At 40.4% G+C, this 18,944-nt stretch overlaps 2 protein-coding genes across 3 annotated transcripts; one reads left to right on the top strand and one right to left on the bottom strand.

Annotated features, from left to right (window-relative positions):
* Nucleotides 1-805: 805 nt before the first annotated feature.
* LOC108890499 (uncharacterized) lies at nt 806-2,174 on the top strand. The gene is made up of 2 exons (XM_018687370.2): nt 806-1,162; nt 1,794-2,174. The coding sequence occupies exons 1-2, from the start codon at nt 1,017-1,019 to the stop codon at nt 2,098-2,100; spliced, it is 453 nt and encodes a 150-aa protein (XP_018542886.1). The 5' UTR covers nt 806-1,016; the 3' UTR covers nt 2,101-2,174.
* Nucleotides 2,175-2,668: 494 nt separating this feature from the next.
* On the bottom strand, nt 2,669-17,673 carry dnmt3ba (DNA (cytosine-5-)-methyltransferase 3 beta, duplicate a). Of its 2 annotated transcripts, XM_018687368.2 has the most exons (26): nt 17,114-17,673; nt 15,654-15,783; nt 15,088-15,233; nt 14,644-14,809; nt 12,813-14,536; nt 12,596-12,716; nt 12,425-12,484; nt 12,213-12,268; nt 11,704-11,853; nt 10,953-11,015; nt 10,644-10,793; nt 10,447-10,554; nt 9,767-9,896; nt 9,235-9,351; nt 9,051-9,095; nt 8,876-8,955; nt 8,614-8,726; nt 8,212-8,395; nt 8,028-8,112; nt 7,755-7,900; nt 7,537-7,627; nt 7,261-7,409; nt 7,075-7,160; nt 6,903-6,972; nt 6,368-6,486; nt 2,669-5,751 (listed from the first exon to the last, which is right to left on the bottom strand). In XM_018687368.2, exons 2-26 carry the CDS (start codon nt 15,775-15,777, stop codon nt 5,610-5,612), a joined length of 4,425 nt encoding a protein of 1,474 aa, XP_018542884.1. In that variant the 5' UTR covers nt 15,778-15,783; nt 17,114-17,673; the 3' UTR covers nt 2,669-5,609. The 2 variants fall into 2 exon arrangements, with proteins under 2 accessions (XP_018542884.1, XP_050927329.1); XM_051071372.1 differs by lacking the exon at nt 11,704-11,853.
* Nucleotides 17,674-18,944: the final 1,271 nt, after the last annotated feature.

Below are 18,944 nucleotides of genomic sequence, written 5' to 3'. Positions count from 1 at the left end.
TGCAAAAATGTGTCGAACGACCAACAAACAAACGCACAATCGCACAACCAAGGTCGAAGACACAGAGTGCTTAATTACTGCGGCTCTGAGGTCAAAACACAATGACAGCAGCATTTCAGATTACTGAGAAGACATCTTGTTTGTGTTTGGACAGAACCCAAGTCCCCAGTGACAATTCAATGTCATTTCCTGTTTCTATTGTGTACAACTGTCAGCAGTGTCCTTGCACGGATTTGAACTTGAGTTTGAAAGGACGGAAGAGGAGCCTGAAATCTGAAATCGTAACATAATCAAACTGAGATAGTTGATTAGTATGCAAACTGAGCTGAGAGAGAAAGGCGTTTATAAAGGTTATCAATCTGGCCTTAGCTGGTATGGATCATTAATGTTAGCTAGCTAGCTAACGTTAATTAGCTAGGTAGCTAGCTAACGAAGCTAATTACTTCACTAAAGTGAGTCTAACTGGCCAACATGATGGACGGCAGCCGTTAAACGTAGCGTGAGCACACAAAAGCGTTTGGTCAGATTATATTTGAAGATGAATTACTCTGAACTACAAACAGTCCGTTAGTAAAGTTTTATAGTATCGCACTTTAACGGTTTAACGGTTAACTGCCTGTGCTGTTAACTGACATGATCAAAGAGTTGTGGAGAGATAACGCCGGTGTTAAGGTGGGAAAGCATACAGCCTATGTGAGAAAGTCGGTGATCTTGACGTTGTACAATATCTTTGCAGCATCAAAGAGGAGTTAATAATTTTACGACCGATTAACAACCTCTGTTCACAGTCTGACATAAGCCTGGTATTAATGTGCAGTACTGACTCTGACCTCTGGGGGCGCTGCAGCTGCAGCTCCACTCTCTCACAGTTGTGTACCTTCTTTAAACCACATTTGTTGACGCTAATATTTAAAACACACAAAAAAAATCCGGAACTGCCGCCGCTGTTGCTGCTGTGTTTGCTGTCTCTCAGGTCGCATGAGAGTCAGTGAAATTGAAGATAACATAGAGCAGAAATGGAGTCAGTTTTCTTGAGGTTTGACTCTTATGACTTCGAGGCTGATCAGAGGTTTCAGGACGGGTTAAAGGTTTTAGACAAGTCCAACAGCAGCAGCAGGGATGAAACCAAACTGCAGGACATGAAACTCTTCTTTTATAACCGGTGAGTCACATCTGTACAGCTACATGTTTTACTAATATTATTTTAAGAGAGAAATATCCTGCAAGTGACTGTAAAATAACTTCCAAGTGTTAGAAATGTTTTGTTAAGGTGGTTATTGTGGTGCATGTGTGTAAGGAATAAACTAAGAAATCACATACAAAACAATACATATTGACCTGTTGACCTGACCTGTTTTTTCAGGCCTTTTTCTATATTTATTCAACAGCCAAGTATTAATTATGATACAATGATACAGTATTTAACTACCTAACAATATGTAAAGAACTGTTCAAATCTGCATAAGCACTTTTACTATTGACACTAAAAGTATATTTAGCTGTGGGTACTTTTACAGTCATATTAATGCTGGAGTTTTATTTGCTTTTTTACATTCAAGCGTTACTGCCTCCACTTAAGTAAAGGATCTGAGTAATTATTTAACTACTGAATGTATACAAGTTCATATCAGGGGCATAACTAACAGCTGAATAAACAAGCAGTGGGTTTGTCTGATCACTTTTGACTTCACATTACAGTTACATTATAACATCATAACTTTATCCTCATTCTTAAATACTGAATGTTATGATACCACAGAAAATGAATTGTTTGTTTTCTCTGTCCTCACCAGGTTTGTTGAGCCCATAGACAGAGCGAGCTATAAGCAGTGGAGATCTGCTTCTCCAGGTGTGACACCGATGGAGCAGGGGACGCCTTCAGATTCAGACTCTGATATCAGTAAAAACCAGGCGGCTGAATCGTCCGCAGAGACAGAGGTAAAGCAGCTTTCCTTTGCAGAGGTAATGCACCTGATTCAGGAGGGAAAGGAAGTGCCGGGAGCAAAAAAACTGGACATAAAACCGAGCAACCAGAGTCCCACTCCTTCTCAGATGGAGAGGATACGTAAACCCTGGGAATTAGCATCATCTTCCAAGTGACCTTTACCTCATTATAGCACTGTGTCGATAAAAATACATTGTTTTTAATAAAAACATTAAATTTTTTAACCAGATGACATGTTTACATGTTGTTAGATCTTGAATATTTAACCTAATCTTAATTAATGAGTTTGGTATTTATATTTTAACTGGTTAATCCATCCATCAGTTCTCTACTGTTTATCTACATAGATCAGTTATGAGACATTGGGGCCCTGGGCAAAGACAGGCATCTTATTTGGGTGGTTTTCTGTCTCTTTGTTGTTTTTTCAAACAAGAAACATCATCAGTTACTTCATACAGAGGTTCAAGGCCACGTTGACAGATCTATTATATCAGGAATTATTGTTATATACAGCTGGGAAATACTGAAAAAATTTTATATAAGTGTGAATAAATTCATGTACTTAAAATGTACCTTGTTGTTACTGTCAATGGCCAGTGGTTTTCCATCATTCTTCAGCTGATATGACAGTGAAAACAGTATTAAATTTAATTCTGTGTGGGAGTAAAAAGGTCTTTAACAGTTTTCAGTTAAAAGAGAACACTGTACAAACCCTGTGATTAGTTGGGTTTCACCACCGGCCCTTAACAGTCACACAAGGTCAGAAGCCTTAGAGAGGAGGGACCCATGCCTCCTGAAATCCCTGAAATGCTGCATTCGAAGCAGCCTTCAGTGTTACAGTGCCACTGTGTGGACTCAGTGAAACAACAAGGGAACGAACAGTACATGTGATCAACAGACTGCACCAACTGTCTGATGTTTTAGTTTTAATACTGGGTGGATTATCATGGTGAAATAAAATAAAGTCACTGCTGCCTCCATATTAACATGTCTGTCGTAAACAGCTGTAGTTGTGACAGGATGAAAGCTCAACATGAAAACTCTGATCCTCACTCTGCACATCCCACATGATTTACTGCAGCAGTGCTGTGAACAGTGTCGACCTCTGCTGGTGGAATATACAGTAGATCATTTATATGATGATTTTAGAAAAGTTTGTTTAATTAGTCATGGGTAAGCAATTAAACAAGTCACAATTAGATGTTTTGGCTCAGGAAAATACATTTTTGACCAAATTAACCAGGACCGTATAGAAATAAACAAACAAACAAACAAAAAAAAACAGGCAGCAAGCAACTTGTTCAGTTTTGCCTGAGTTAAAATCCCATGTACATTTATTCATCATGTCCTGACTCACTTTTTGTTTTCACCAAGGAAACTGACTATACTGTTTATCACACTAATATTTCCCTACATCACTTTCTTAGTTCATATAAAGGAAACACACAATTAAACAATCAACACACTGCATAATAAAAACCTACATGAAAATTTCACTTTTAGCAGGTGTTGATTAAGGGTAGAGGTAAAAAGACAAAACCAAGACCAAAAATGTTCATGCAAAGTTAGCACCGTTAGCATAGCACCACCATCAGGAAACAGACATCTGAACAATCAGTGAGGTAAAATGTGTCAATCACGTCAGAACAGTTTGATCTCACTGTCGGCCCGTCCATCGTGGACAGATTCAGCACTTACAGTGAACGCGGTTCATACCTAAGGCAACACCACTATCTTACCATTCAGTAAAGTTAACATTAGAAGCACCTGAACCTGAACAGTACTGACGATTGTTGGAGGACAATTAAAAAAATTGTCAATTAAACAAAATCAAAAAAAAAATATTACACTCTTGGAAATTACCATTGGGTTGAGTTTCACTGAGATTTAAAGGACCATACCAGTGTTTTTGCATGTGCACCTACAGTAAACATTACTGCTGCTTCTACTACTGGTACTGCCTCTTACACTGGTGTTACAGCACAGCTGCAAATAATTATTATTCTCATTACTGATTAACCTGCTGATCATTTTCTCAATTAATTGATGCTTAAAGAATATAAGGATTAAAAATGCTAATCATGTAGCCTTGTTTGTCCGACATCCAAAAAGATGAATCCTAGAAATATTACCTTTTATTATTTTTCTAATATCAAATATTTAGTAAGATCTACAAGAGCTGTAACTCAGTGTTTTTAAAAATGCAGCCACAATAAAATCTTTTTAACTTTTGTACTTTAACAAAGGTCTGTGACTTGACTTTTTCAGCCTAGAATCCACAGTGAGCTCTGAGTTTTGGTGCCTTTTGTTGTTTTTATATTGAGTTATTAAAAAGATCAAACATGCAAAACCATCGCTATGGTCCTGTAAGGTACACATCTCCTACATTAGACATGATTAAATATGTTACATTAAGTCAGCCCTATGCAGTACTCTACAGTGATACAACGTTTGTTCTCAGTGAGTGGCCACAGAGTATTTTTGGTCTTGCATAAATAACAGTCCTTAAAACAGATAAAAATGTTTGCACAAATGCAAACCCAGTGAGGTCATTTTGGACAAAGTCACTGCTCCACCACAGTGAGATTCATGTAAATTTGGATTAAAAAGTTTTAAAAAGTTGTTTAAAAAGTAGATTTAAAAACTGACTAGTTGATCCATTCAAGAGGTACAATCAATAATGATTAAATCAAACCTAAATCCCTGGTAAGATTACACAATAAAACAATACAAAATACATGTATAGAGAAAACATAGTTAACATTTTACATAAATTAATGAAGATAAAAAAGTGTAACTGTAGATTTTCAACAGATAAATCAATGTTGAGGTAGAGACCTGGGGCCTGTATCACGAAGCGTCTTCTGGGTTAACAAACGTTACTGAGTCTAACACTGGTGATCCTGGATAATAGTTACAATTAGAGTGTAGAATTTTTTTACCTCTAGTTTGGTCTCCACCAACTCTTGAGGGAAATATTTGCCTCTTTAGTTGCTAAATCCTCCACTGTGTTCACCAGCTGGTCTCGGACTGTGCCAGAAAACCTTAGCTTAAAGCTTAAAGATGCTAAAATCCTCCATCGAGCAGAGGGAATCTGCAGCGCCCAGTGATAAATCTCACTGATCAAACTGTTAAATGTTTAATTCACTGAGCTAATTAAAAACACTGTGTGCGGTTAATATGCATCATTACTTGTCACTTCACTGTAAACTGTCATTTCACTGTAAACTTAGTCAGGATCCTGTTGTGTAGTAATAATGACTCAATTTTCTGATCAGTATTTGAGCTGTTTCCCTGGAGCACATTAGCCCTACAGTAGGTTACAAATTTAACCTGATGTAAAGTGAGTCAGCCTTGTGATGCTGTAAAACCTGAGTTAAGCCCAAAGATAGCTGGTTAACCATCTAATCTCGCTTCGTGTTACAGGCCCATGTTGAGAGCAACATTACCGTTTGATAACAGCACCGTCATTTATCCTGAAATAAAAACTTAAAAACTGAAAAGTGTCTGTGCCTGCTGGTGATAGTGGATGAGTGACATCTCACAGGATTAAAGGAGCTCATGAGTGAAAACATTTCTAAAAGTCAAAATGCTAGAGTTTAGGGCAGGATAAGGCAGTAGGTTTACCGCTGCTGCTCTGACATGAAAAGTCACTTCAGAGTCGTTATTCACATTCAAAATAATCCTTCAGTGGAGCGAAGAGGTGGCGAATAACTGGGACGCTCCAGGAGCGACCCAGGACTTTCTGCCTTTGCATCCGGCCCATGTTGTTCACATCTGTGTAGTGTTTGGGGAAGCCAAAGATCCTGAAAGAGGCAACCACACAAATGATATTTAAGTTATAAAACATGTAGTGATCCAATGTGTCTCATGTGTTCATACACATGAAAATCAGGAAGAACAGTTTTTCTTTATTTACAGAAAATGTCAACATCTGTCTTTAGTTTGGAGACTGAACTTATCTTTGTTGCTGCTTGAACTAATCCTAATCAGCCTGGTGCTTTATTGACACTCTTGTCTGTTCTCTTTTAAATACTGTGCAAAGTAAGAATAAATTCAGATTATTTGCATTTATCTGTATATTTACATTTATATAACAAAATACTGTTTGTAGAGCAACAGAAAAGTCACCATATGGACTATATTAAACTAAAATAATCAATATTCCTGACATCAGAACTGAGTAACGTTTAAAAGACTTAAACACAGAAATCAGCCTTGTCCTCTGTCGTCCTCACTCTTAAGACTAATAATGAACAGAGCCTCAGTCTGGGCAGGTCCTGCTGGTGAAGGGAGTTGGGGCTTCGAGGATTTCTCTGTGGATGGGGACTGCAGGGCACAGCAGCTGCAGACATGCCGCTTTTACCTAATGAGATGTAAACAATATGTTTCCAAGGACGTGTTAATTTCAGAGATACTTACTGTTCCATTTCGGTGCACCACAGGTAATCCTCCTTGCCATTCATGGAGACGGGTAGCGGTCCCATCTTCCCCTGCCTTATGGAGTTAGACTTTGTTGTGATGGTGCGGACTTTGTCAAACTGCAGGAAGAGACCACAAATCAGAGTCAGGGTGTTTTACAATTTTAAGAATCATGTTTTGAGAGTTGATACTTGTTCAGTCTTTTCTCTGGATTTCTACAGTTTTTACTACACTGAATTTAAGATGTTTTATGGCTTTTTTAATACCAAATATGATGCAGTTTACCTCCTGTTTAACAATCATACTGTGCCAAGGTATGAAAATATGATGGAAAACCAGGAGGGAAAAAATAGCTTTTATAGATTTCATGTATTTTTCAGTACTTCCCAGAAGTATTTCTCAAAATTATTCATTTGAGTTAGTTTACTGTGAGTTTTTGCTTGACTGTAGCTGGCAGTGTTTGCTACAAGTCTGACACTTCAGATTATTGTTTATACTATACTTATACTTAGCAGAGCAAACTAAACGCCTCTACCTTCGCCGTGCGTCCAACTTCCAAACAATCCTGAAGAGCCACTTTGTCGTCTAAAGATGTAGCGAGAGGCCTAAACAGAAATACAGACAGGCGTGTAAACTGAACGTATTTTTAAAGGAGTAAATTTAGTCTTTCAGTGTCTGCAGGAATATGATTGCTGATCACTGCGTACCTGTTCATGCCAGGAAGGTTTCCCCAAAAGTAGCGTGCTCTGTGAGCAGGACTGACTTTGACTGCATCAATGAGAATTGGATTGCACTGAAAAAACAAAACTCAGATAATGAGCAGTGACAATAATGCAGCCTGATACCTGCCAACGACCTGACAAGATATTGTAAAAATAATCAAACATAGTCACCTCAAGGAATCTGCAGATGTCATTTTTGTCATTGGCGCTCATGAAAACAACATTCTCGAACAACCAGAAGAACGGACGGTCATCGTCCTCCCTTGGTTTCAACAACGTCAGAATCCGGTAGAACTCAAAAAAGAGTCTGCCAGTGCCCTCTGCAGGACAGACAGAGATACACAGAGTTATTAAAGAAGAGGAGCTGTGCTGTAACCTATAGTGACCTTATTTTCTCTGGTATTTTATCAATAACTGTTTGGTAACAGAGGTTTGGAACCTGCATACCAAATAATCCTTTTCGCAGAGGGTTGACCATGGACAGGTCGTTACAGGGACTGCCTCCAATCAGAAGATCGAATGGACCCCATTCAGCCAGCTACAACACACAGAGCTTCAGTTCAGTTCATCTTTTTACATTGTTTTTAGCCTCTTTAATTCAGAAACTGAACGACAAATTTAGATTAGTTATAAACATGAGTGATCTTACTGCAGCGCATACTCACATGTTTCCTTGTGATGGTGCGAACGTCGTTGACATATTCGATCTTCCCTTCGTGCTTGATCATCCCTACAGCAATCGAATCCTCACAAATCTCTGAGGCGATGTAGCGGTCGATCTTGAAGCCCAGGTCTTTGAGCACCAGGTATCCTGCCATGACACCACAGTAGTTAAAGCCAACTCCATTACGGTATATGTGTATACCGTATGTGTATAGATACAACATCACAAAGATGGGATGAGTTTACATGACTAAAGCATAATGAGATGAACCAACCTGTTGCAATGCCGTCAAAAAGTGAGAGCACCTTGAGAGGTCTGCGCTGACCAGCAGGGATGGAGGGGTAAACTCTGTGAGGCTCCTGTGATTAAAAAAGTAAATCAACAGCTTTCAGCACCACTGCACCAGAATTATTTAATTAAACAGGAGATGTGTACTGGAAGGAGAATGTGGTACGTACAAACTCCATGCCGCTGTTGTTGACAAAGAAGTCTTGAACCTTCACGCTCCAGTCTGGTCTTAGTTTGAGGTTTCCCTCACACTGTGATGGCTTGCACATGTAGCAGCTCCAGGGGTCGATGTCTTTGAGCTTGTCAAAGGTTCCTGGGCCCACAAGGATGTCCAGACAGTCCTTACAGAAACACCTGGGAGAGACCGGAAACACCCATGAACATCAAGTGAGAATCAGTGAATGAGTGATTTGCAGGAGCCATCTGACTGAAAGTAACAGAGAGTGACCAACCCTGCTATTTCTTATTTAAAAATAATCAGAATCATCACAAAATCTCAAATAAGGTTGCAGTGAAAAGCAGTCACCATCAACATCCCGGCCTGTGAGAGATAACACCTGAGCAGTGTTTACCTGCAGCAGCTCACTTCACCGCACAGGATGACCTCCAGCCCAGCACAGCACACAGTGCAGTACGACTGGTAGCCGTCTTCATCGTAGCGATACAGCGTCTCTGTGAAGTTCTCCTGCAAACATTGACAATGTCGAGTCGCAGCATTTGGGTTGTTAATGACAGCTGTGTTTCAGATGGAGGTTAGACATTTACAAACTGGGTTGAAATGGAGTAAAGCAAACCATGTTGAAGTAGACAAAGATCATTAGGCTGTTAGATTACCTTGCATTTTAGACAAAGACCACCTTCAAACAGTGGGTGCTGCACCTCAATCTCAGTGGATCCACAAGTCAAACAAAAATCTGAAATAGTAAACGATTCCCTTACAGTTAAGAATTTAATGCTTATACCAAAGATTAAAAATCACAGACTTCTTCCACGCTCACACAAAACTTACCTGCAATTGTTCTGCCTTTCTCTTTGATCTTCTCTATTATTGATTCTGTAATGTGAAATATTTAAAAAGAAATCATGCAGGGGCAAAAAATATGATGATAATAACATGAGACCCACTGTGAATCTACTAGGTTCTTCAATTTGTTGTTATGTTAGTGGACGACATTTGGACAAAAATAACGTACCTTTGCTATAGGTGATGACAGGTGCATTTGCCTTATTTTTAAAAATGTATTTCCTTTTTGCCGGGGGCTGGTAGTCAGACTGGGCAGAGTCAGAAGAGTCAGCATGTGCAGCAGAATCTTGAAGATCAGAAAAAGATAGAATCAAAAGAAGTTTCACAGGGAAAAAAACAAACATTTTTTGACATTTATACACCACTGAATACAAATTCACTCTGACTATGGATGTGTGGCCATTAAGCATGAAAAAAAAGTTAAATTGACTATGCTAACAGAGCAATCAGGACATAATGCTTATAAAATGTTAATGTGTTAATATACGCACATACAGCAACACTGGTCTGACCCCGCCTACTTCCTGAGACTTTCATTAGTCTATACAGCTCTATAAAACTAGTCATCAGTCAGTACGTACTGTATCTATTTGTAAATCTGCCCTCCATTATGAATACAAGGCAGCTATAAAATACTGTGGAAATCGGGACAGGACTTATTCAGTGTGTTATTTTTTACGGATTTATTAATGTGCACATACCAGGAGGTACGAATCCTTCAGGTCCTGTGGGCAGAAATCCTTCAAAAGCCCAGTCCAGCATCAACTTCAGCTCCTTTTCTTTACTTCCTTTTGCCTCAGCAAAAGACTTCCCACATCGCTCACCTGCCAACTGCAGATTACAGGTGTGATCAAACTCTGGAGCATTGGGAGAAACATTTCCCTCAAGTGATTCTGAGCAATCTGCCTGACACCGTGATACATGACACGTCTTTGATGTTTTCGTTCTTCTGATTTCATCCAATTTAAAGCCATAAAACTGTCAAATAACTGCTGAAGCCAACTTTAAACTTTCAGAATCTGTTGATACTTCTTTGATAAGGCTGCAGTTATCTTTGGCACAACATAGGACACAAAAACAGTGAGTAACAACTAATAAATATGTTGTTTGAATAAATGGAAAGAGATGCACAACTATGTCATTAATTATGCCAAATCCCTTCTCATTCAGCTGATTAAATCCCAGTAGAAAGAAGACAGGAGATGAAAAACCCTAATTATGAAGAGAAATAATCTGATTTATGACGTGCGAATTGATGAGAACTGACTTCATCCTTCAACAACATTTTAGCACTGATGTCATGAAGGTCATTTAAATTGGTGGGCAAGAAACAAACATGAAGATCAGTCCTGCAGAACATGAGGCAGTTTATGTCTCCTACCTCGATGATTTGGTAAATGGCTTCTTTGTAGATGGGCAAGCTGGCAAAGGAATTCTTGCAAAAGCACTTAGTGAAGGCACTAAATGGGAGAAGACCCTCGGTGTAGATCTGCAACAGAAAGCAATGATGATGTAAAAATCCAACTCAACACGTGTGAAGTGTTTCTGCAGCTCGAGCACATGCACTGTGCTTCTGACCTCTGAGAACTTCCCGTCTCCGAACCACTCCACCCTCCTCATTCCCGGGGGAGCCAGCTTGGTTTTCCAGGGCATCACCATCCCGGGCCACAAGGAAAACCCCTTCACTTTCCCCCACACCAGCTCTCCTGCCAGAAACCCTTTCCCATCCTGCAGACGTCAAAAAATAACAAGAAAAACAGACATTATTCAGGACTACATTTTCATCTACAAGAAGATAAAAAATCTGATACAGATATTTCCTATAACATGTTTGATGAGACTGCGAGCTGCTGTATTGTGGATGTTTTCCTGTTGCTGTTTTTATACCTGGTAACCTTGTTTCCGTCGTCCTCTTGGTGTAGATTTACCATTTGGCGATGACTCTTCTGCCTGAAAGTCGACCACAGTTGCGTAAGAAGTCAAAGGTAAAAAGGAATATGTATGATGACCTGCGTATTTCATAGGTTGGTGAGTGTTTCTGTAATTTCATTTGATGTTAAGTTTAGGTAGCAGGTAGGTTAAGGCATTTCTAATATTACCACCAATCACAAGCATCAGTATTATTTTTGATGTCAGATGACATGGAGGAATGAATTTGTTAAAAACAAGAGGAAAGGGAACCCTGCATCACTGATGATGCTTGGGAGGATGAGTCGTCCTTTTGCTTTCCAATCTGACTTGGCACCAGGTGAACAAAGTGAAGGATGAATCTGAGATGAAGGTGTGTTAGAGGAAGGATTGGGTTCTGATTCTTTTTGATCTGTTCAACAGCCTTTTTGAGGAAAACAAATTCAATGCTTTTTTATTAGTCTCTGCAAAACCTGCAGATGCCCAATGAGCGGATGGATGCTTTGGTAACACTTACCTGCTGCAGTGAAAGATTATTTTCTAAATCTTTTGTATAGTAATTTAACTAAACTGCAAATATGTAATCTGTCTTTTTGGATTTTGGGCTGCGCAGGATGCTCACATGTTGTAGGATAAACCATTGAATATTTATTTTGTTCTTTCTAGTAGCATTTCAGAGGGCAAAGAGGCCTGTCATGGGTATTCTGGTAGTATACTTGAGTATACCTACCACCTCATCTTGGGACTCCACACCCTTTTTGCTGTCTTTATCATGACCTATGGGTTTGGACCAGGTGCTAACACCAGCCTGAAACACTGTACGGGCCTGTGGCTTCTGGCGCAAGCTGCTCTCCCAGCCAAAACTCCCCCTACTGGTCCCCTGAGAGACAACACACTCTCATTACACACTCAAATATCATGCACATGCAAATGTACCCCCCCAGAACACTCCAACACCTTCACACAGGGAAGCTGGACCTCATTGTACCAGTGAGGATGCTGGCCATAAAGATGAAAAGCATAAAGAAGCAAGGAGAAAAGACTGTTAGTAGATGAGAGGGAGTGAGGAATGGAGGATTCACTTGTAGGATTTTAGATGAAGCCACATTTCAGCTCTCAAGACTAGCTGACAGTATTTGTGGTCAAATTTTGCTCCTGACAATCAAGCAAGTTGCGTCTTTTCCATGTAGATGTAGCAGATGGAGAAGCAAAGTAAAGACGGAGAGGAAAATCTGTTACCTCTTTCCAAATGACACCATTGTCTCCAGGTATTCTCTCATATTCAGTCTTCAGCTCTTTGAAAGGAAACAGAAAGTATTCAGTGATAAGATCCAAGAGGCGATAATGGGGTTCTGACATGTTAGAGAGTAAACAAAAGAAAAATATACAAGTAAAATTACACTTTAATAATGTAAATTATACAAATAAAAAGTTTAAATTGTTTTTCTTACTGTTTAACTTTGTAAGGCGGACTTCACACGGCTTCACGCTCACAGTAATGCCATTCACTTCTAGAAAATTAAAGTGTAAAAATGCAGTGATTCCTTATACACTTCTTCATCGCCTCATTAGATGCAAATTTAACTTGTTTAATTTACTTGATGGCCAATCTTTCCTCTTACCTTTAGTGTGAACTGTGAAGTATTTGTTGCCGGTGCTGTCAGAGAGAGCACTGTCAGACGTGGAGTCACACTCGCTTTCTTCACTCTCGGACAAAAGTGCAGAGTCTCCATTCCCTAAGGCCTGAGACAGGACATACAGCAAGTGAACAAAATTAATTTAACCCACAAAAATGGAACACGGACAAAAGATGTTGATACAGCTACTGTATTTACATACCTGAGAAAACACTTGCTGAGCATCAAGTGGTGGACATGGGAGAGACAGCAGGGTCAAAACAAGCCTTCTAAACAGTGTCGGCTTCTTGTCCTTCAGTACATTGGCCCAGTGTTTCTCCAGTGAAACCTTTGCTAACTGGTTCTTCTCTCCCTCTTCACCCTTGCTCTCCTCAGCCAACTGATACTCAAGGAATTTGTTCCTGAGCTGGCTGACCTCCTCTTCAGAGCTGCAGATTCCCAGCTTGATCCCAAGCTTCTCTACTGCTTTCCCTGTCACTTGCTGCCTGCTGTGAGGGTTCAGTAGCTGAGCTATGCTCCTTAGCACACTATCACCAAGAGGCAGCTTCTCTGCAATGCAACTTGTGAGTGCAATGTAGAAAGACAGCACCTCTTCTTTTAACAATGGCAGTGCGTCTGCAGCCTCAGACTCATTAAGGAAGTCTTCCACGGCTTTCCCGCCCAGACTAAGTTCAGGATGTGACAGGTGGAATTTGTTGTTCTTGAGGATTTGGGCATCGAGTTCCTTGAGGAAGCGATCAGCAGCCTGACGATGAAGGAAGTAGGGGATGTAGGTACCCAGCAGGTTACTGGCGTCTTCTAAGATGGACACCAAATCAGCTCGGGGAGCTCCTTCCTTTGTTTGCAGATTCTTTTGGAAACTCTGCAGTGGCTTTAAGGCCTGCTTCAGGAACATAAATGTTGCCCTGACTTTGGGATCCTGCAGCTGGGTGCAGATTGACTTTGCTTTGTCATCATCTTTGTCACAAGAGCTAAAGTACAAAATCAGATCTGTCCATATTTCCAACATTTTTGTGACTAATTGGCAAAAGTTAAGGCAGCTGGTGTTGATACAAAATGATGGACTGTCCGGAGTGATATCTGAGCCAAAAAGAGCCTTGAGGTTGTCATTCTCTGTAGAGGAGGAGGAGTAATAGGCGTAGATGTCTGCCATCAGCTCTTGAGTCTGATTGGAGAGCTGCTTAACTCCAGCATTGCAAGCAGCGTCGGCGATGCTGTACAGTCCTTCTAACGCTATTATGTTTGGATTGATTTCCCTGAGCTGTGAGCAAATCTGCTCCGAGGCCACATCATCTCCGTCGAGATAAACCGCGACAAGGTTATCTGTGGGTAGCCCAAATTTCTTCAAGGTCTCCCCCACTGCTGCAGCACCGTCCACCGACTGAAGAGCATCCAGGAACCGGATGTAGTACCTGCCGACTTTAACGTCAAAAAATCCAACAAGGACCACAGAGACGGTGTCATCCTCTCCCACTGTTACTCCTCCATAAATGTATAGACAGTACGGAGTGTGCTGGCAAACAGATGTAATATCTCTGGGGTACCGCAGTCCCAGCTTGTGGCGTGCAAATTGTCTAGACACCTGTTCACCTTTAGCAGAGCTGCTGCTGTTATAGTGTTTGTGAATAAATTGAATAGCTGCATCGCTACAGGGCAGCGGTTCAGAGCGTTGGCTTTGCAGAGCAGCACTCTTGGAAATTTCAGCCTCTTTCTTGTGTAATTTCGTTTCTGAGTGTCGCCGAAGTTCAGAGAGGCCTTTATAATACGTGCTCAAGTTTCTGGCACAAGTGTGGCAGTAGGTATAGTGGTCTCCAAGGGTGCTACGTTCAGCCCAGTCAAAAATATTCTTCCACTCTTCAGAGTACGGGAATTTTTTGGTAATTTCAGTGCCGTTCTGTTCTGCGCCTGATTCCAATTTATGGCTCCCTGACAAAATAAGAGAAAAAAAATATTATCACACAACCATTAATTAAAACAAAATACACTGCTTTATTTTATTATCACACTGACAGAAAATGTGGAATGACACTTACGTGGCAGTGGAGATAACACAATGGGGCTGATATCCTGGCTGTCCCGAGCTTTCACAGGATCATATTTGGTAGTTTTCACATTTGCTAAGTAGAGAGCTTTGAACCACTTCAGGATCTCAAAGTTGCTTTTAAAATCCCCTTTTACAATTTCCTCAACTGGAATGATCTAAATTAAGACAAAGAAGACAAGGCAAAATTTAGAAATGAACGTAACTTGGCTGGGAGCAGTGATTTTCTGGAGTCTTCGTCATCAACATTTGTTTGCCTAACAACAAGCTGAGACTCCAGGAAATCACTGCTCCTTGGCTCTACAACATTTTCAGTGTATTCTATAATGTTATGATAATAAATACATAATATAAAGTTCACAGGCATGCAAAAACATTAATATTGTCCTTGTAATTAAGATTTTTATTCTAATGATAGATAAAGTTTGAGGCATACCCTTGTAAAACCGCTCTTGCTGAGGGCCTTGTTCAGCAGAGTGAAGTTGTGCTTACAGTCATCCTCGGTCTTTGCATCAAACTTCACCTTGGACAGGTCAAGAGAGCCAGGAACAGCCCAGTCCAGGATCTGACAGTGGCATGCACCTGTAGGATCAGACAGTTCAGAAAGTGTGCATGGAGTGCAACATGACTCCTCATCTAACAGCTCACTGTGGCTGTTTCTGCTTGTGCTGTTCCTTCATGCAGCATTTAAATATGGTCTGCTAGCCGCTGTGTAGACCATTTTTATTGGAGAATAGCACCATTAATGAAGTTCTGTTAACTGAGTGACAAATACAGTGCATTTCCTATAGCTGCTTCACAATAAAAGCCTACTGCTTTTGGAAACTTTTATTGTGAAGCAGCTGCAGGAGATTAAAAATATGTTAACAGTAAAATAAAGTTGATATCTGAAAGTATGAACTGTGAGTACAATTTAACTCCAACATAACTCGATATGATTAAAGTGGACTATAGCAGGCGTATCAAAAAACTGCACTAGGTCTGCTCATACTGATGAATCACCTGAGCCCATCTCCCGCACATCTTTGAAGTCTGTCTTCAGCAGGTTGTTGATCCAGGCCAGCAGGTAAAAGCGGCTGGTTTTATCGCGGGAGGAGCCTGGAGTCTCAACCACTGTATTTGCCATCTTGCTCTAAGAAAGAAAACAACAATCACAGTTTTTGTGAATTAAGAGTTATATTCACGTGTATGTATTTTTTTATTCCATTTTATACATTTTGACTGTTTGGTGACTCAGAATGTAGCGGGGGTAAGACAAGACACTAAACTTTACCATGCACACTTATTTTATGGATTTGTTTGAGTGTTTCATGGATTGTTTTGTATTGCTTTTATGTTTAATAAGGCCTGATGATTACCTAAACACCAACTGTGGGTGCATTTAGTGATGTAAGGGAGAAAAATTACCATATTTACTTTATTAACACCATCATGTATTCCCTCTCAAAGCTTGTTTATTCCAGAGGGAATTTTCACATTGTTACTCATAAGAAAAGCATAGCTGTTAGTGTTGCCAAAGCCTTGTGTATATCCCTATCCATGACTGGCTTCTAGGGGTGGGGGTGGTGGGTGAGACTGGGCCAATGGGTGGGTTGCCTAATCCCCTATTGTCTACCAGACTGTGGGGGAATAAAGGCTGAGGGTTTGCTTTCAAAATAACCTTTATATTTGCGTATTTTGGTTGCATTTGGCTGTTTTTTATAGCCATGTGTACATTAAGACACCGAGCTGTGCTGTAGCTCAGTGCTACAGCATGCTTAAGCCACGCTGCTGCAGCAGCGTCTCCTCCCCTCTCTCTTCAACGTATAGGATACGTAATGAAATCTCGCGTTGTCCCACTTTTTGCCGCGAACGTCCTCAATGCACAACTTTCACTGAGAGTGGAAACTTGAGCTTTAGTGTGACACCATGTTACTTAACTTGCATGAAAACAAACACAATGCACCCCAAGTGAAGCGGCATACTGACCGGTATGTCTATCATGTCAGGGTTTGCCTTCAACATGTCTCATCACATACACAGTGCACCAGCTACAGTCTGGTTTCACATGGGGGGGAGCTTCCTTTATGTTTTATCATTGTGTTGCAGTCTGTAGCTGAAAGTGCACAGATACACTCAAAACAGCTGTTCAAGAAATTGTAATTACTGCTGACTACCCGCGCGTATGCACGTTATTACGGCACCCGGCAAAAATCAACTAACTGAATTAAATCGCAGTCACTATCGGGAAGCCAAAACCTCCCCGGCTCACGGTCCTATCTGCTAATATCGCCGTGCAGTTGTGGGAGCCGGTCTTTGTGTTGTGAGGCTGCAGAAGGTTGGACTTACAACAAACCAGGACAATAAAACTGTAACAACAATACCCTTAACGATATCACCCGGAAAGCATCTTTATGGACGAAAGTCTCTGTGAAATATGTAAGCGGCTTTTCTTGTATTGAGATATATTACGGGTAACTTACCTCGGCCGTTCCCCTTTAGGCACACAGATGAACCTCCTGACTCTTGGCTTCTTCAGAGAACACAATTTCCGATAGGGGGACCTGGGTGTGACGTCCGCATACCGGAACCAATAAGAACTCTAGTAGAGCAAGCGTCGGATCTCAGAACAATACATAATATATTGTAGGTTGACAAATATGGCTGCTAGCTAAACTAGTAACCTCGTCAACCACAAAGTCCTCGCTTTCTTTCTGAAAGCGAACCACTGTGTAGGCCTATAGCCCGGTAAAAATTTAGACTAATCTACTGTTAGGTGCGCACCGCAGGCATATAACAGTTGGTTGTCAATATGCTAGTTTTAGAGTTGACGATTTCATTATTCGTTATTTTCAGTTGGTCAATTATTATGCCCGCTATATGTCAAACACGAATCACTGTATAGGCTAACAGCTATGAGGCCACCTTCTAGAAATTAATTAATAGTTTCGCCAATATATTGCTTAAAAACCCGTCTCACTGGTTTTCAGTTGGTCGCCATTATGGCTGCGCGATAGCGTGAGGGGAAATCCCCACCGATTTTCGGTTGGTCGATTAATATGGCCGTTGTATCACGAAACCGAATCCTGTGTAGGCTAATAGCTATGAAACCACTTCCTCAAAATTAATCAATGATTGGGCTGATAGAATTCTAAATTAACCCCACCTCACTGGTTTCAGTTCGCCATTATGGCTATGTAGACCAAAGTGAAATCCCCACTGATTTTCAGTTGGTCTTAATAACGACACTGGCCCAGTCTCGTAGAGACAGTTTCTTGCTAATAACGGTTACGGCTAACGTAGATATAACGACCACCTCTCTCAAGATCAGCCCATTTTATTCTTGTAGTTATAAGGTCATCGCAGGAAAAATCCCCGGATGTTGCAATTTTTCAGTTGGTTGACTGATACGGCTGGTAACGCAATGGCTAATAAGTTGAACTTAACCACTAGTTCATCGTGTCTCGGAAAATGAACCACTGTTTGCGTTGTATCCACTGTGTAGCACAGTAGTAACATTGCTATATATTACAGCTAAATGTTGAATTATATCTCTTGAATGATTATCTCATAAACTGAGTGATTAAAAATCCGAGATAAATATGATGAGTAAAAAACTTTATGAAGAAAGGCATATCAAATTTATGTTATAAGCTACCCCGAACACTCAAGATGTTTTGGTTTGCTTTGGTAATGCTAAAGGTGGCCATTACTGTTAACTATTGAACGCTGAAAACCAAGTTTCATCTTTCACAAACACATAATAATGGCGGCTGTGTCTTTTTGTTTCAGGCCTGTTTTCTTCAGCCGGCCTGCTAGCGTAATACCAGTGTAATGGCGTTCCAGCAGAAGAAAAGACCACAAAACTGGACGAGTCTTGACTTTCTTACGGTGAGACAGAAACTGACGAATGGTGTAACTGTGAAACGATAAATAGAGTTTGCGCAGTTGACACAACGCCCATCGTGGCCATTTTGTGAAGTAGCATGAGTGAAACCACTCTCTCGTTGGTAGAGACGAGGCAAATCCGAAATGTCACTTAACATGATCTCCCGTTAAAATCTTATCATAGTTTATATAAAAACTTTTAATTTTTCACAAATCTACTGTTAGTATCAATATAAATAGCAATCTTGTATAAATTCCAATGAGCAGGACTTTGGTACGGTCTAATAGATATGACATGCAGATTTTTTTTCTAAGGCAACAATAACAACACTATTTTCATTTAACCATAAATTTAACATGTGACTGTGCATTAACTGGATAACCCATCATTTGCACCACAAATCTTGTAGTGCAAGACAAAGCGTG

This window comes from Lates calcarifer, linkage group LG6, assembly GCF_001640805.2.
Source record: "Lates calcarifer isolate ASB-BC8 linkage group LG6, TLL_Latcal_v3, whole genome shotgun sequence".
Taxonomy (NCBI): domain Eukaryota; kingdom Metazoa; phylum Chordata; class Actinopteri; family Centropomidae; genus Lates; species Lates calcarifer.
Note: the sequence above shows the minus strand (reverse complement) of the source record. Positions and strands in the feature narration are given on the sequence as shown.

Coding starts and splice junctions, on each gene's coding strand:
- LOC108890499 (XM_018687370.2), top strand. CDS start 1,017: ATGGAGTCAGTTTTCTTGAGGTTTGACTCTTATGACTTCGAGGCTGAT. Junction 1,163..1,793: donor AAACTCTTCTTTTATAACCG/GTGAGTCACATC, acceptor TGTCCTCACCAG/GTTTGTTGAGCCCATAGACA.
- dnmt3ba (XM_018687368.2), bottom strand. CDS start 15,777: ATGGCAAATACAGTGGTTGAGACTCCAGGCTCCTCCCGCGATAAAACC. Junction 12,717..12,812: donor CTCAGCAAGTGTTTTCTCAG/GTATGTAAATAC, acceptor GTCCTGTCTCAG/GCCTTAGGGAATGGAGACTC. Junction 7,410..7,536: donor TCTGCGAAAAGGATTATTTG/GTATGCAGGTTC, acceptor TCTGTCCTGCAG/AGGGCACTGGCAGACTCTTT.